The 19,088-nt window shown below is 39.8% G+C and overlaps 1 protein-coding gene across 1 annotated transcript in view; it reads right to left on the minus strand.

Annotated features, from left to right (window-relative positions):
* LOC126262833 (uncharacterized) overlaps nucleotides 1–19,088 on the minus strand; it is a 267,488-nt gene that overhangs the window by 229,987 nt on the left and 18,413 nt on the right. The window contains exon 2 of the mRNA XM_049959686.1: nucleotides 17,998–18,088. Within this exon, the coding sequence (XP_049815643.1) occupies nucleotides 17,998–18,072 (75 nt within the window). The 5' untranslated portion in view covers nucleotides 18,073–18,088. The remainder of the gene's footprint in view (nucleotides 1–17,997; nucleotides 18,089–19,088) is intronic.

A 19,088-nucleotide genomic window follows, 5' to 3' on the forward strand; every position in this document is an offset into this window, starting at 1 on the left:
GTAAAATAAGGCGAGAGAAATAATCAATTCAGTGGGTAGGTGATGCAGCATTCTAATGTTCTTCAGGGTTCAGCATGTGGCAGCACCCAGTGCCAATCCATTGTAGTCGAAGTGTTAAGGATGGGAATAGAAAATACTCTTTTGGAGGAAGCATAGACCGTTTGAACTGTTCTCTTGTCACCAGCTAGAATCAAGGATAAAGGATCCTTAAGGTTTTGTCTTTATCACAGTTCTACCACAAAAAGTAAAATAGAGTGTTACAGAAAAGCAGTTAAAACCAAGTAAATGAAGGGTAACAAGACAGCTGGCTGATGTGGTAGGGTCAAAGGCCCAGCATGTGGCAAGCAACTTCCCAACGATTTCGACCCTGTCCAAAAAGCAGTCTAAAACATTATATTCAAGAAAAAAGCCACTCTGTCAGTGGAAACTAGAACCAGTTCAACTCTTCATAAATTGAACACCAACATTAGAGACAAAGAATCCGGAAGATCATGGTTCACATGGAGAGCAAGCAGGAGGCTGTAAGGCTCTGAAAGCACAATATGGGGGTTGCTTGTGATGTAAGATAAAACTATGGGTTACTCTGGTATGACTGCTGCAGAGGTTATATAGGACAGTCTATTCCTTCCAGGAGGAATGAACGAGGAGTGCCACACTGCCATCGGGTCTTAGATATTGCAAAGATCATTAAAAATAACACACCAAAGAAAATAATTATCTTGGAAAATAGAATATAATTGGCTAGATAAAGAATCTACTCACTGAGTGGCGGCAGGAGAAAACACACATAAAAGTTAAGGAAATGCGCCAGTGGTTCCTCCTCCTGGCTGAAGCACTGAAGGGGAAAAAGGCATGAAGGAAAAGGACTGGTTATGTTCTGGGTGACTTTTCTGCAATTCTCCCTATTTCCTAAGCCTCGCCTTCATTCCTCTTCCTTCCCCTCCAACCATTCTGCCAGGAGGAGGAGCCACTGGCTCTTAAAAAGCTGGCACATTTCCTTAACTATTACATATGTTTTATCCTGCTGCTGCTACTGTTTGGTGAATAGATTTTTTAATCTATCTTATAATACCATATTTTTGAAGTTTATCAAAGAGTACACCAGATCTCGTTCCATCTCCAAGTGAGCTGAGGTCTTATTCACATCTGGGATCATCAAACTGAATGTTGATCATGCAATCACTTCCCTAACCAAACAATTGGTCAATTCATTCTCCAGGATAATGGGGTGAAATTACAGGATTATTGTTGATAAGTCAGGAGTGCACTACATAGGGGAAGCTGCCAGCGCACAGGGCACATCGTTTGATGAACACTCGCAAATCAATACACAGACTGCCAAATCCGATTGCATACAAAACATATGTGCTTCAAATGTCAAGATGTCTTACTACTTTCCTTGTATTAGCAACGTTTTCTCTTCCTCTCAGGTCACTTTCAGACGTCAGAGTACAGAATATGGGTGAATTTAATTTGAGAATTTTCTTGTAAGCATTACAGGTGTGAAATTTTCAGTAAGTTCATCATCTATATATGAGCAAGTGTGTGCACAACTAGTTTTGTTATAATTTTAATAAAAATTAAATGGGACAAAAGGAATCCAAAAAGTTATTTATATGGTGATAACATCCCATAGGGGGTCCAATATTTGTTTTGTATTTTATTATCTTGTCTGAGATACAACTTGGGAGGGGGGGGGGGGGGGGGGGGCATGTGGGGGATGGAGTTTTATAGCAGAAATCCCAATGTCGCAGCAGGTGCTGCTTGCAGCTACCAATGCAACACGGAATGCCGTTGAGGACATCAGAGTATTACATTATGATTTACTTCAAAGACAATACAACAACAATATAAACAAACAACTAGATGTTGTATATGTTTAGAATCAGCTTAGCTACTGCTCAAACCAAAAATTTGTACTCACTTATGTAATAAAAGTTCATTCCAAGTTAAATTTTGTAGAATTTATTTAAAGCTATTAATGCCAGAAGATTTTATTAAGAGTACAGGAAAGTTTTATTACTGAAAATGAAGAAAAGCAAAACTGCAATAATTGGACATGGGTACCAAAGATCCTTAAGGATGTCTCTCCAAAGAGTCTGTTTGAGAAAATAGGAGTTCAAAACCCAAAAGTCTCGACAGAAGATTGGAGAGTAATCAACCAGAACGCTGTACCGGAAGGACGAACCATGGAGGTGGAGGTCGGAGAGAAGTCACTGAATGCGATGCTAGAGCAAGACCTGAAATTGTTTTCAGGGTTCTCACAGGTTGCCGTCAGGGTAATCAAAGACCTCGAAAGCAATGATGGCAACAAGATTTAGACTTGAGGTGGTGCAGTTTAATCTGCAGCACAATGAAGGGGCCACTGCTGCCCTGAGCCGTCGCCTGGGGAGACAGGAAGTGGACGTGGCCCTGATACAAAAACCCTACTTATATAAAGGGGGCGTATCTGGCCTTGATAGCACTGGAGGTAAGCTGATTTATGCTATAAATCTAAGAAACTCCAGAACATGCATTTATGTGAGAAATGGAATTTATTTCATGCCAATGATGGATTTCTATTCCAGGGACCTGGTGACCATCAGGATCCAGCAACGTGAGGAAGGTATCACACAAGGGAAATTGTTTTGACCTCAGCATACCTTCCCTACGAAGACAGTTCTCCTCCTCTGGTGGTGAGGAGACTAACGGAGGCTTCCCATCGGCAAGGCAACCAGCTGTTGGTTGGATGTGATGTCAATGTCCACAACCTAGTGTGGGACTCCAAGGACACCAACTGTAGATGTTAGTACCTTCTTGAATTTCTCTTGTCTAACAACTTGGAGGTCCCAAATAGGGGTGTCGAACCTACATTCAGGAACAGCAGAAGGGTAGAAGTAACTGACAATACCTTTGCTTCCATGATGATGGGCAGCTATGTCAAACAATGGCATGTGGCGTTAGAGCCATCTTCATCGGACAACATGTATATTAAATTCAAGGTTGAAATGAGAATCAGACAGACCACAGCCTATAGGAATCCCAGGAAAACAGACTGGGAGACATATGAGGGATCTTTACTTAAGCTTATCGGAAATTAAAACCTTGAAAAGGAATCCAGTAGAGTTTGAGGAAGTAGCAGAGGCTGTAACCTCTGCCATAGTGACCTCATACCAGGACAACTGCTCAATCACCAAGAAGTGCACAAATAGGAGTGTGCTTGGTGTAACAGCAGCTTGGAAACGTAAAGAAGACAAGTACAAAGACTGTTTAACTTTGCGAGACGTAAAGGAGAATGGGCAAAATATCATGAGGCCCTTATCAACTACAACCTTGTAATTAGAGAAGCAAAGGAGGCATCCTGGAAGGTATTCTGTGAGGAAATGGAGGGCACAGCTGCTCAAGCCAGACTTCACAAAATCCTCACTAGAGTACCAACACAGGATGTATGTTGAGGAAGGAGGATGGGGAATATACAAAGACAGCACATGAGATGCTGGAACTGCTCCTTAAAACTCACTTCCCTCAATATTCTATGGCGAATAACATAGACCAGAATGCGATCACTGAGAGACAATGGTCCTCAGACATTCAAAGAGTGGAGTGGGAATCAGCTAAGGAAAGTGTCGACTTCAGTAAAATCCAATTGGCAGTGGGAACATTCCAACCATTCAAGTCACCTGGCCCAGAAGGAATCTTTCCAGCTCTCCTGCAACAAGCAGGAGAGAATCTTATAAGAGTCCTATGCAGGTTATTCAGGGTTAGCCTAGCAGCAGGAATCATTGCCAATGCCTGGAGGGCAGTGAACATTGTCTTTATTCCAAAGCCAGGGAGACTTTATAATACCAAAAGGCCGAGGATATGAGACGAATCAGTCTGTCCTCCTCCATTCTTAAAACATTGGAAAAACTAGTTAATGAACATGTTGGGAAGAGGAGTCTAACTAGGGCACCTTTACATATCAACCAGGTAAATCATGTGGGACAGCTCTCTACCAACTCATTGGGAAGGTGGAGAATGGACTCCAGTTTCAGGAAATAGCTCTCTGCATCCTCCTGGACATTGAGGGGGAGTTTAGTGATACAACCTTCGATTCCATGGTTAGGGCAGCAGAGGTACATGACCTAGGGAGCACTGTATGTAGGTGGACTAGGGCCATGCTTAGCGGAAGGAAGGTAGAGGCCACCAAGATGAAAGAAAAGATGGTAATTAACACCACTTGAGATTGTCCACAAGAAGGAGTTTTGTCCCCTTTATTGTGGAATGTAGTGGTGAACTAACTCGTTGAGGAACTAAAGTCCACACAATGTAATACTTGGCAAATTTACTGGAACAGTCAGAAATATGGCACAAGGTGTGCTGGACACTGTAAAATTGGTGCAGGAAACAGGGTCTAAGGGTTAATCCTAAGAAGATTGTTGTGGTACCATTCACAAAGAAGCATATCCAACACTCATTGGAATTTAAAGCTTTTCGATGAAACTCTACCTGTGAAGGGAATACTGAAAGATCTAGGGGTAACCTTAGATGAGAAACTAACATGGACCTCTCACATTAAGAGCATCTCCTCCAAGATGAAAGGTATTCTAGTGATTACCAGAAGAGCTTGTGGCAAAAACTGGGGTTGCCCCAGAGGTATGCACTGGATATAAACCATGGTGGTTAGACCTAGGACCTCCTATGGGGCCGCAGTGTGGTGGAAGAAGGTAGTCCAATGGACATACCTCCATTACACCTTTGGATCAAGATGGAGGCAGCAGCTGGTGCATATGGACTCAAAACTGGTAAAAACTGGATCTCATTGGGATATCCAGAATCACGCATTACAATAGTGAGTGAGGTAAGTATAGGAATGGTTTGGGAAAAGGTAGCCAACTATATAACAACTCCCAACTGCTTCAACAACCCTTACAGTATAACAACTGGAAGCAGGGAGCAGTGGGAAAAAAACAATTCGACACAGTACAGGGGACATTGTCTGGTTCACTGATGGGTCAAAATCAGACCAAGGCGCTTGGGCCGGGGTGTAAGGGTTTCAGCCAAGACTGGAGGGCATCATCTTTCTTTGAAAATTGGCCTCAGTATTCCAAGCTGAAATCACTGCAATCATGGCGTGTGTGGAGGAGAATGTGTGTAGGTGCTACTAGAACCGTAGCATCTACACTACACAGACAGCTAGGCGATCCTGAAATCGTTGGCAGCTCCTGAACAAGATCTAAGATTGTTGCAGAATGTCACAGGGTTCCGGTGAAGCTAAGGGGAAACAATAGGGTACACCTAGAGTGGGTCGCTGGCCACTCAGGGATCGGTGGCAATGAACAAGCCACCATATTGGCCAGGATGGGGGCAAAGACTCCATTCATTGGACTGGAACCTGTCCTGACAATCACAAAGGCTATGATCAGACTAGAACTATGGAACTGGCTCAGAAGACAGCACGTAGAATACTGGACCAAGATGTATAAACAAAACCACGGTAAGGCAATGATGCCAAAGCCGTGTTTTGGAAGAAGCTCTGTAATCCTGGGCTTGAACAGGAAAGAGATTGAACTCATGGTTGGACTAATGACCAGAAATGGGAATTTAAAAAACACCTACATGTAATGGGTATAACAGAATAAGCCCCTAAATGTAGGATCTGTGATAAGAGTGAAAAAACTGCATCACACCTAATCTTCGAAAGCAATGCATTGGAGAGCAACAGACACAGAATTTTCGGGACAACTAGACATGAAGAAATTGTGTCTAACGAAGAACTGGTAAAGGGACTCTTTGCACTATAGCGCACAATAAACTTTGTTTCAGCATGGGCAGTGGCAGGTTAGACCAAAGCTGTTTTAGCTGCCCTGCTAAAAGCAATCAATCGCAAAATCTGCCGATATGGGGCACTAGTCTGCCCAAGGTGGAGCCCTCAGCATCAAATAGCAAAGCGAAGTACTATACATTATTCACAATGATAGAAATTTAAATACCATTGCGAAATACACTCCTGGAAATTTAAATAAGAACACCGTGAATTCATTGTCCCGGGAAGGGGAAACTTTATTGACACATTCCTGGGGTCAGATACATCACATGATCACACTGACAGAACCACAGGCACATAGACACAGGCAACAGAGCATGCACAATGTCGGCACTAGTACAGTGTATATCCACCTTTCGCAGCAATGCAGGCTGCTATTCTCCCATGGAGACGATTGTAGAGATGCTGGATGTAGTCATGTGGAACGGCTTGCCATGCCATTTCCACCTGGCGCCTCAGTTGGACCAGCGTTCGTGCTGGACGTGCAGACCGCGTGAGACGACGCTTCATCCAGTCCCAAACATGCTCAATGGGGGACAGATCCGGAGATCTTGCTGGCTAGGGTAGTTGACTTACACCTTCTAGAGCACGTTGGGTGGCACGGGATACATGCGGACGTGCATTGTCCTGTTGGAACAGCAAGTTCCCTTGCCAGTCTAGGAATGGTAGAACGATGGGTTCGATGACGGTTTGGATGTACCGTGCACTATTCAGTGTCCCCTTGACAATCACCAGTGGTGTACGGCCAGTGTAGGAGATCGCTCCCCACACCATGATGCCGGGTGTTGGCCCTGTGTGCCTTGGTCGTATGCAGTCCTGATTGTTGCGCTCACCTGCACGGCACCAAACACGCATACAACCATCATTGGCACCAAGGCAGAAGCGACTCTCATCGCTGAAGACGACACGCCTCCATTCGTTCCTCCATTCACGCCTGTCGCGACACCACTGGAGGCGGGCTGCACGATGTTGGGGTGTGAGCGGAAGACGGCCTAACGGTGTGCGGGACCGTAGCCCAGCTTCATGGAGACTGTTGCGAATGGTCCTCGCCGATACCCCAGGAGCAACAGTGTCCCTAATTTGCTGGGAAGTGGCGGTGCGGTCCCCTACGGCACTGCATAGGATCCTACGGTCTTGGCGTGCATCCGTGCGTCGCTGCGGTCCGGTCCCAGGTCGACGGGCACGTGCACCTTCCGCCGACCACTGGCGACAACATCGATGTACTGTGGAGACCTCACGCCCCACGTGTTGAGCAATTCGGCGGTACGTCCACCCGGCCTCCCGCATGCCCACTATACGCCCTCGCTCAAAGTCCGTCAACTGCACATACGGTTCACGTCCACGCTGTCGCGGCATGCTACCAGTGTTAAAGACTGCGATGGAGCTCCGTATGCCACGGCAAACTGGCTGACACTGACTGCGGCGGTGCACAAATGCTGCGCAGCTAGCGCCATTCGACGGCCAACACCACGGTTCCTGGTGTGTCCGCTGTGCCGTGCGTGTGATCATTGCTTGTACAGCCCTCTCGCAGTGTCCGGAGCAAGTATGGTGGGTCTGACACACCGGTGTCAATGTGTTCTTTTTTCCATTTCCAGGAGTGTATATATGTATTCAATCAAAGACAATTATCATCATATGTCAGTCATAACATGTACAGATAATCACAAAATTAAAAAAAAAAAAAAAAAAATTAAAATATCTGTAAGAGCTACACAGTATGAAACATACTACATGGAAGTCTAAAAATGAGAGCTTTATGACAACAATACAAGCATGTAAGAATTTATGCAAACTGGATTGCATATAGTTTCGGGACATTTGTAAACATCTCAACACACCATTGGGAAGCCATCGACAAGAGACGCTCATGAGTAAGTTGAATAAGGATAAATGTAATGGGAAAGGGAAACTGTGGTATTACCGTAGCAATTGTTTGTTGTGTTGTTAAAAGAAGTAGTGAAAATGTGGGCAAAATATACCTGTTTGTAAGAAGTGTGGCTATTTATTTAGTAGCATAGTAGAGAGAACTTGTGGAAGCACTCCAGAAATCTTCACCGCAGTTGGATCGACAGGGAGGTGGCACGAAAGGATCCGGACAACTGAACAACTACTCTGAGAAGAGAGGATAAAGGTAATACTACTATCATCTGGTGGTGTATTAGAGTCGACAAAATATTGCCCAGTTATATCGGCCAGGGACGCAACTTCCCGCTAGTGCTGGTATAAGACCCACCACTAACCCTACAAAATATACATCAGCAGTAGAAGAGAGAAAAATATACCCCATGTGGCGACCCTGGAAAACGCAAATGGAGAGTGCACCAGTAAGTAAGTGCAGAAAATTGATTTGAGTCGGAATTACGACTCCAAAGAATAAAAGAGTGAGAAGTTGCCCCTGGCAACTAGCAATCAACAACAGTGTCTTATCATACACGTAACAAGAAATCAAAAATAATTCAGAGCTTCTTTTGAACGAATTGTCTGAGAAAGATTAGTAAACACATAACAAATGGAAACTATAATTTACTGTTGGAAAAAAAAAGAGAGAGAGAAGAAGAACAACAACAATAACAACAACAACAGTGGCAGCAGAAAGTACATCCATATTACAAGCAGTGAGTGCACGGAATTAGTTCAAAACTTAACAAAATTGTTTCAACGGGATAACGCATACGGCAGAAAATGATCCAGCAGGAGTTATCAACGCAGAGCGGCGAGCAGTTGCGGAAGTACAGGCTGTTGTATTGTCCAGTCAGCGGCAGTGCGCAGCACAAGAGCGGACATCGGCTTCAACTTCAGCACCGGCTTCTGCTGTTCTACAACCGCAGCAGTTCACAGTTCCAAAAAAGTGTGAGCCGTAAACATTTAAAGAAGTAGAGACATATCTGTGAGTATTGGGTACAATATTAATATTGTCGATTGGTAATGCGTAGTGTCTGCCAATCACAAGGAAGATGGCAATGCAAAACAAGGAGTTAAGATAGATACTAGAAGGTATAATTAGAGAACATGCAGAGAAGGATAGAGAAGGACGGAGTGCGGAACAAGTAGAATTAGATGAGTCCATTAAGGAACAAGTTACCAAATCAATCGATGACATACTCAACCACAAAATACAAGAGGTTAAAGCTAACTTAGAACCTAACTTTAACGCACAAATTAATGATCAAAACATTAAAATAATGGAAATAAATTCTAGAGTAAATGAATTACAAGAATCAGTGCCAATAGAGGTGCAAAAAGTACCTAAACAAGTGTTAACAGATCATTTATAGGAAAGTGTACATACATTAACAACCCGACAGTGGATGGGCTATGTAGATAACGTGACTTCCCGATTTCAAGCGGTACGAGCTAGTATTTCAGACACAAATAAGTGTATCATGTCCATAGAGGAAAACGCTGTTACAGGGACATCTGCTGCTATAAAACATTTGGAAAAACGGTTAGGTGTTCATAGAAAAAGAAGTAAAAGACAAAACAGAAATAATTAATGACAAAATCACTTCTGGAAAAGGAACAATTGACAGTAAAAAAGAACTTTATAGAATATGGAATGCAATAGACGATAATCAAAAGGAATTAGAAAATAATAAATCTGAAACTATGACAGGAGTAACTAAAGATGTAATAGAGGGCTTATCTATAGATAATGGGTTTAATTTAGCAATGCAATTTCTAAAGTATAAACCAGACGGTAATGTACGCCCAATTTATTTTTTATGAGTGTTTGCCAAATCTTTACCTAAAAATTGGAATGATTTAAAGAAAATAGATTTCACATTAGGATATTTAATGGGAGACGCAGCGGAATGGGTAAATGCTCATCCAGAAGAATTTGTGTCTTGGAAAGATTTTGAGGAAAGCTTTAAGAGGAAGTAGTAGTCTTCAAGTACTCAGGAAAACTTAAAATTATTAGACCCTACCCCATACAATAATTCATGGGGCACATATAAAAAGTACAGAGAATGGCATTTGATCCAACAGATGAAATGCACTTAGTAAAAGTACTCATTAGACATTTACCATATCATGTTTGGCAAGGAATATTGTATAGAAGGTGGGAAACTATGATGACATATTAATGTTTACTGAAGGTTTAAACACACTGAATACTGAAAGAAATGAAAATTATTCAGTGAATGACCGAAATATGGGGAATATGGATAACAAATCCTTTCCTAATTCCTTACCACGGACAAAGGACTCCAATTATTGTGGAGTAAGCAGTAATGGAACAGTTCACAGCAAGGATAATGGTCTAAATCACAATAACCCTAGAGGGGTTCAGACTGATAACATCAACTCGCAGGTGTTTACACCTCAAAACCAACAAATAAATATGCAACAAAATAATGACACAGGGGCAAATCAACGTATTGTTGAAGTAAGTTCCAACTGGTATCCGGTCATAGTGACGGAAAACGAGAACAATCCTGGGTCAAGTGCCAGAATCCCAGGATTTCACAGAACAATACTCGGCCCAGCCAGGATCTCTCAGAACAATACTCAGCTCATAGATAAGTAAAATGATCACATAGTAAAATATCACCTATTAACGATTGGTTATTAGCGGAAGAGGAAAATTTAGAAAAATTGCAATGCAAACCAATTGTAATCTGAAGGATAGGAAACAAAGGAGTGGAAATTTACATTGATTCAGGAAGCGAAGTATCAATAATTTCGGATGAATGGCTATTAAGTGGAAGAATAAAGGAATTTCCTAAGTTGCCAGTTATGGGAGTACATATTGTACGTATTACAGGTACTAAGAGCAATGTAGTGAAATGGAACACAAGGATTACATTTGAAATAGATCATCTGGTGTTTGAACAAACCATATTAATAGTCCCTAAAATAAATATGCAAGTATTACTAGGAGTCGATTGGTTAATGAAATATGCAGTGGTAATAGACTTTCAGAGTGGTTCTTTCAAGAGCAACCTCGAGAACTATAATAGAGAGATATTGTTTAAGACAGATCGATGTCAAGGACTAAATGGGAGTAATAATTTACAGTTAATAGCGAATATGAGTTCAACGGAGACAGATGTAAGTAATTTACAATAAACTGCAAATAAAGCTGATTTGTATGCAAAGAATTATGAATCGGAAACTGTTAACCCTTACTTAAAAGGAAGAGCTATATGAAATATTATGCAGATACTCAGATGTATTTTTAGACAAACCAGGGTATATAGGAGATTATGTGTGTAGTTTTCCGATGAAAAGCAAGAAACCTTTTTTTCGTAGACCTTACCCTGTACCTATCAAAGTAAAACAGGAAGTACAGGAAGAAATGGGTAAAATGTTAGATAATAATGTTATAGAAAGAAGTACAAGCATATATAACAATCCACTGTTAATTGTCAGAAAGGCAATAAGAGGTGTGCACCTAGTACTAGATGCGAGAACCTTAAATTGTTACATTGAACTGGAGAGAGATCGTCCCATATGCATAGACTAACTACTTGCTCGTTTTGCGAAAGCTAATTGTCTTAGTTCCATGGACCTAACGGCTGGGTTCTGTCAGGTGAAATTAGCTAAAGAATCTAGACCTTATACTGCATTCTTATATGAAAAAGTCATACCACTTTAAAGTTTTACCATTTGAGATAAACATATCAGTATCAGTGTTTATAAGAGCATTAGAACAAGCATTAGGGAGGATGTTGTTACAAGAGCTATTGATTTATGTAGATGATATACCGATTGTTTCAGAAACCTGGGAGGAACATTGTGATTTACTTGCAAGAGCACTTGGGAAATTCTATACCAAGGGAATAAATATTAAGCTCACTATATCACATTTTGGGCGAGAGAAACTAAAATTCTTGGGACATCTCGTAGGAATAAGAGGAATTAAGCCAGATCCAGAACGCATCAGAGCGATTAAAGACTGTCCACATACACAGAATGTGAAACAGTTACGTTCCTTTTTAGGATTAGTGGGATTTTATGGACGGTATATACAAGGACAAGCCATGAATAATCCATATCTACTATCGCTATTAAAGCAAAAGGCGAATTGGATATGGGATGAAAATGCAGAAAAGGCATTCCAGGAAGTAAAGGATGCCCTAGTCAATGCTCCTATTTTAAACCATACCAGTCTTCGTGAACCATTTGACATCGCAACAGATGCATCATAATATGGCATAGCAGCAGAAGTACTTCAAGGGAAATGGGACCCAGAAGAGAGAGAATGTAAAACCATTGCTTTCACTAGTCGCAGCCTAGACAAAAATGAGCTGAATTATACAGCAACGGAGAAAGAATTACTTGCGGTGGTATGGAGCTTAAAGAAATTTGGAACACTGATTTGGGGTTCAGATATCATTTATACAGATCACCAAGCATTGATTTACTTAATGGAAAGTCATTTATTACATAGGAGGCTAACGAGGTGGGTATTGTTTTTACAACAGTTTCAGATACAAATAGTATACATCAAGGGAACATTAAATTGCATACCAGATGCTTTATCATGATGCCATTAGGAATGAGTAATTCTCAAAGAACTACTGGACCAGGAATGATTTTTAATATAAATTTTATGAAAATAAGCTATACGAAAGATGAAGTACATGTGTTAGCTAGTAAAATCAGGCAAGGAATGAAAGACGAAGAAGAGTTAAATCTTAAAATGTTAAAGTATGAGAAAAACAAGTTCCTGCCTACAGAAGACGAACTTTGGACAGTGATCAATCAAGTGTGGTTTTGGAGAGAGAATACAAACACATCATATTGGAAATTATGTGTAGCTGAGTGCACAAAATGATTTAACTTTCTTTATACATAAAGGTTATGTGCATTTTGGAATAAGGAAGTGTATAAAACATATGATACAGTTTTACCATTTTAAACACCTAGGTAAGAAAGTTGTTCGATTACTACGGACATGTCATTACTACGGACATGTCAAGTCTGTCAAAAGGTGAAGGAAAATAATAAAGTAACACATTACAAAATGTATTCTATAATACCAAGAGCTTTACATGATTTAACAGCTTCGGATTTTTATGGACCATTACCATCAAGTCAAGGAGGTGTCAGATATATCTACATTCTATTAGTGTGTTGGTCTAAATATATTACATTATATCCAATTAAACAAGCAAACACAGAGACAATTATAAACTGTATGCACAAATATTTTGTAGAGGTAGGAAAACCTAAAGGATTATTAACAGATAATGATTTGCAAAACTTACTGTTCACCGAGACATACAACTTGGGCAAAATTAGTGCCAGAATTTCAAATGTTTTGAATGAACTACCCCATTTGTCTACAGGATTGTCTCCCGCAGAAATATTATGAAGAAAATTTATAGGGGAACCACTAATAAAAGATTACAAAATTATAATACGTCAGCAATAAACCAAACATTTGAAATAAACGAGCTTGTGTTGGTAAAAGAAGAATATCATGTTCAAATCTTAAAAAGGAAATGCAGAAATTTTTCCAAAATATGCAGGACCATTTAAGATCGTGGATTGTCCACACCCGAAAGCATACTATTTAATATACCCACATACTGGTCAGGAGAAATGTTTATATAATGCCAACAAACTAAAGAAATATAATCCAACAGTTAACTTTGTGTGTGTGTGTGTGTGTGTGTGTGTGTGTGTGTGTGTGTGTGTGTGTGTTTGTGTTTATTTAGTCAAGTCATAAATTAGGAGGGGGGAGAGGACAAGCAACTAAGTACTAAATAGTATTTGGTGTGACTATAATAATAGAATGACAAATAGGAAGATAGGGTACAGGTACAAAAAATGGATTAATAGAAGACGGCAGTAGAAACAGTAAGTTTTTGAATTGGTAATCTAGCTGGAGCTTGGGTTTTCAGAAAAGAGGGAACAAAAGAAAGAATTGAGTGCAATTAAGAACATGTAGTGTTATCAATAGATGAGTTAAAATATGGAGAAGGTAGTATGCAAAAGACTTACACCTGAAATAGAGTGCAGACATGGAAATCAAAAGGGAACCTCAAAGTAATATGGGAGAAAGTAGAAGAAAAAGTAATGGAAGATATAAATATATCTGAAATGTGGTGTGTACACTCTAATTAGGAATGATGAATAGAAGGTAGATAGGTGGACCTAAGAAAGGCTGACCTATACTGTGCGGGCAGGGGGAACCAAGAATGGGATTGACCTGTACCCATAGCAGAATTAGAATTAATATAGGACACTACCACACTGAATGAAATAGATATATTTTACTGTACTAAGACGCAGAAGTGGTCTTTGGTGGAAGGGAGGATAAGTTTTGTTGAAAGGATAATCCATACATTATTCTTAAAATTGGTAATAAATAACAAGAGGGTTTTCCAAATGGTTTATAGTAGAGAGGTAGAAGGATCTGAGTGCAGTGGTGGAGACAATTTACACCTCCACATTATTGTACACAAAGGCTTTGCAATACAAGTCCGTACTCTTGGAAGGTGGGATATTAAAGAAGATCTCTACAACGAGAATACTTAGATGTCAATACAATGGAAACTCAGAAAGTTTATAACCAGTATAATAACGAAAGATAAGCCATCTATGTAATGAAGGTTAATATTGCTTTACCTATTTAAAGAAAAATAATATTATGATATCTAAGTGTATCAGAATAAAACTCTCACAAGTATCCAGCAGATAGATCATAAAATTATCTTAAATCAAAAAATTAAAATGGTTTATTGCTTATGAGGTCAAGAGGATCACAAATTAAAAGGAACTTAAGAACATTAATGACAAATAATATGTTTGTATTACAATGCACATTCCTCAGATACTTCGGGTGATCTAGAAAAGTAGATATAGTATTAAAGAAAGTAATAAGATATGAAAAGTAATATTATAAGTATGAAGAAAATGAATGAATCTGCCAAACAGGAACATAGCAGTTAAGTATTTAAGTGGACATAGTCATGAGTGATCATTAACAATTATAAAAAGTTACATTGGAGAGATTATGTAAAGGCAGAATTAAGATGTAAGAGTAGGATAATAATAATAGAATTGTTAACAAGAATGTGTATGTAACTAGAGACTTAAGCACAAGGTTCTCTTGTTTGAGTGGCAGGATATGTAGTGTTTCAGGATATTTGTAAACATCCCAACACACCATTGGGAAGCCATCAACAAGAGATGCTCGTGAGTAAGTTGAATAAGGATAAATGTAGTGGGAAAGGGAAACTGTGTGTTTTCCTTTCTTCTATGCAGTGAATGTGGAGCAGTGGTGGAGCAGATGAGAAGGGCACCAGTAAAAATGGTATTGCAACCACTGGTTGTCTAGAAGTCATTTGGGCCATGGTACAGCAAGTGCCTGAATACGAGAGCCATGAAGTAAACAACAAACCAACAAGGGCATAATGAACATTTAAACATCAGTAGTTTTTTATCTGTGTTTTGTTTGCTCTCAGGTCCTGAAGTACACATGTACAGACGTTTTTTAATGTACTCTCAACAGAGTGGTATTACCGTAGTAATTGTTTGTTGTGTTGTTAAAAGAAATAGTGAAAATGTAGAGCAAAATATATCCCTGTTTCTGAGAAGTGTGACTATTTACTTAGAATCGCAATGGAGAGAACTTGCGGAAGTATTCCAGGAATCTTCACCACATTTGGATCAACAGGAAGGTGGCACGGAAGGATCCAGACCACCCAACAACTACTCTGAGAAGGGAGGATAAAGGTATTACTACTTTCATCCAGCGGTGTGTTAGGGTTGGCAAAATATTGCCCAGTTATATCGGCCAGGGACGCAACTTCCCGCTAGTGCTGGTATAAGACCCACCACAAACCCTAAAAAATATACACCAAGAGGGAAAAATACATCCCAATTGGAAGAGAACATAACCAGTGATCCATGGAATTGTAGAACATAAGCATGAAGTACTTATTATCTTACAAAGAACTATGGGCACAGGCTTACTACCTGGTACATGTTTCTTACGCAATCTTTTTTTTTAAAAAAAAAAAAAACACACATCACATATTTCCATTTATCTTTATTTTACAATTTCCATTACCAACTTTAGCCCATATAAACAGATACTCATCGGCGTTTAGTTTCTTCTTCCTTCTAGTACTCAACACAAATGGCATACTAGGAACAAGTGTACCATATGGAACTTTTGCTAAGAGTCCTGTTGTCTCTGCTATACTCCACGTCTTCCATGTAAGAATATTTGCATCTGGGAAGGCTTCAAGGCCACCATAATCACAATGATTGCCCCATACTACAGCAAGTGTAAGCCATGTACTACCTCCAAACACGGCTTGTACATCACATGTAAAGTTCAGGCGAAGTCCACGAAATACGTTTGGACCTCCGATTAGTTGTTGTTTATTAAACTGTCCAGAAAGATCAATGTCTATCGCCTTCAAAGCACGATACACAGGAACACTACGCCGCCAGCGACGACGGTAACCATGTCGCCGAGGCATTGCTGTGGCACGTTAATACAGGTAAACCACACCACATATTTCCATTTGTCTAAGGAATTAAAATACAGGATTCGTAATTACATCGTGTTTGATGTCATAGTATTTCCACAACACAGTAGCTGAGACACGCAACCATAGGAAACACTAAAATACAGCTGTTCACATAGGAATCAGTAAATCACAATGGTCACAAACAAAGCCAAATCTACATGGTAGAGACATGATTAAAAGAAATGATGTAATATAAAAAATTTTGTATCCTGAATTAACATAAAAACAGTAAAAAACAAATTGGCAGTTGTTACTAACTGTCCTCCCAATGATGCTGGTTGAGTCCTTAACATAAAAACAACAGCCAAGTCATTACATCACATTTAGTGTCTCAAAATATATGCTGCATAGAGGTGAGACACAACAGAGTACCTTAAAAATGGAACTACATTACCATATATGTAACAAAACACAAAAACCACTACGTACAAGTGCAAACATTTCTGTGTAATAAAAAATAATAAAAACAGTAAGGATAAAGGTACATGGAGACGGGCTGTAATGTATATAATCCATGTATCCAACACTTCGTTAAAAATACTCAAGAACCACTGGCGCCTGGAATGCAGTTGTTCATTCAGTACTATAGACAAATTACGTGACTGGTGCACAGAACATTACAGCTAACTCAACTGTCTTCTGTCATTTTCTCAGCACAGACTGTCATCTTACTCAGAAAACACAATTGTCTGACTTAAACATAGTTTCATATTTTTCTGCTTCTGATTTGAGTTTTATGTATTGCTTTCATACAGTAATAAAAAAGTTAAATATGAATAGCCAAGGAAGAATAAAAACATCAAAACAGAGGATATCATTGCAATTTCATCTCAGTTTGACGAATAAGGAATTGGTCAGTTGTCAGTACAAGAACAGTTTATCCCCCCCCCCCCGAAAAAAAAAGGAGCAGCATAACCACGAGCAGCACTTTGTTCACGTTCGAAAGATATGGTTAAAACATCCAACAAACATGCCGCAGCTTCCCCTTGTTAAACAAATTGAGCTAATTCCCTTACAAACAATTCCAACAACTTATTATTTTATAGAGTAAATTCCACACACAGTATATGTGCAGGCATTTCAGATTCATTACACACACACACATTCAGGGGACAATTTTAAATAATTACATATTTTTTAGGACTGAATGGTCTTGGTTTGTAGCACAACAGATGGGACAAATTTTTCAGGAAACCACAGCTATGGCTGCAAAAGCGGATGCACATATTCTACAATGTGTCCAGTTTTGATAGAGACTTTATATTTCTTAACTGTCTGTATTCTTTGCATTACACTGGTTACTCTGGTGTTCTCATCAAGTTATGCCCCCTGAACAATGCTTCTGATTTTATAAATCAGGACCAATTTCTCATTACGTATTTATGCAGCAAAAGATATAACTTTTAATGTGGAGTGACCACATGTGAAGTAGATCAACTGCAGCCATTAGGATATGCAGTTTGAAGAATTTAATGAGTGCACCCATTACAGTGCACATTTTTCCCCCCCGGTCCCTACTTTTTCCAGTAACTTAGCTGTTCAAAAAAAACTTAAGCATTTCACACAGCTTTTAACGTTTTTTTTTTGGGGGATAGTCATTTATTCTGAATAGAAATAGATCATATCTTTCTCAGTTCACATGCAAAGCTTCTGTTTTTTTTTTTACTTAGATTCTATAAGATCTAGTTTAGAACATAAATGAAGACATGGACTTACTTTAACGTCTTTGACAATGCTATTTATATTGCCATTTTGTATGCATGAAATCCAATATTTCTTCATAGAATCCATTTCGATGAACACAACTCTGTAAAATAACAACAAAAGATCAGTTTGGGTCATGTACAGTATCAGGAACAAAGTAACTGTCATGACTAAAAATTTATATACCATTTAGCAAGTTTAAGTCTATTACAATTATTACAGAAGGCAACAACACAATTTTTGAACACTATGCTTGAATAATGAATCTAGTATATTTTAAACAAAGAATGCATTTTTGCATTTATTCTACTTCCTTAATAACAAAAACGACAATAAGCCCTCACTTTAAAACACAGTAAGGAGTCACAGCATGTTAAAAAAAGAAAGAAGTATCTTCTCACCCACAGTTTCAGATTTTAAAGAGATGTGGCTCATCTGTTCTTCCTGCAAAAATAAGGAACCACCACAAGTTTTAGCGCTCTCTCTCTCTCTCTCTCTCTCTCTCTCTCTCTCTCTCTCTCTCTCTCTCTCTCTCTCTCTCTTCCCCCCCCCCCCCCCCCCCCCCCCGTGGATTCGACAAGTACTTGATAGGTTTCCAGAGGTTTGTGGCACCACATGCCCATGCACAGGTCAAACACTGGCCATAATTTATGGGCGGTTGGTTTTTAGGCGCGGAGACGATACCCAATAGCATCCCAGTTGCATTTCATCAGATTCAGATGAGCCGAATTTGATGGCCAAGACATTTTTTGTGGTAAGGACTATGGGACCAAAGTACTGAGGGCTTACACACTACTTAATCTATCTTAAACTAACTTACGCTAAGGACGACACACACACACACACACACACACACACACACACACGAGGGAGGACTCAAACCTTCGGCGGGGGCAGCCGTGCGAACCGTGACATGGCGCCTCAGAATACATACCTACACCGCGTGGCCAGCCAAGGCATCAACCTGAGTGCCCTATCATGAGCCTTAAACCATGGTGCACGATTCTGGCCTTGTGACATCGTTTTTTTAGTTTAGGCAACTCTCCATCCAATCCAGATAATGATAGCTGTAGGAAATCTAGAAGTACACTATGTGATCAAAA

Source organism: Schistocerca nitens, chromosome 6 (assembly GCF_023898315.1).
Source record: "Schistocerca nitens isolate TAMUIC-IGC-003100 chromosome 6, iqSchNite1.1, whole genome shotgun sequence".
Classification (NCBI taxonomy): domain Eukaryota; kingdom Metazoa; phylum Arthropoda; class Insecta; order Orthoptera; family Acrididae; genus Schistocerca; species Schistocerca nitens.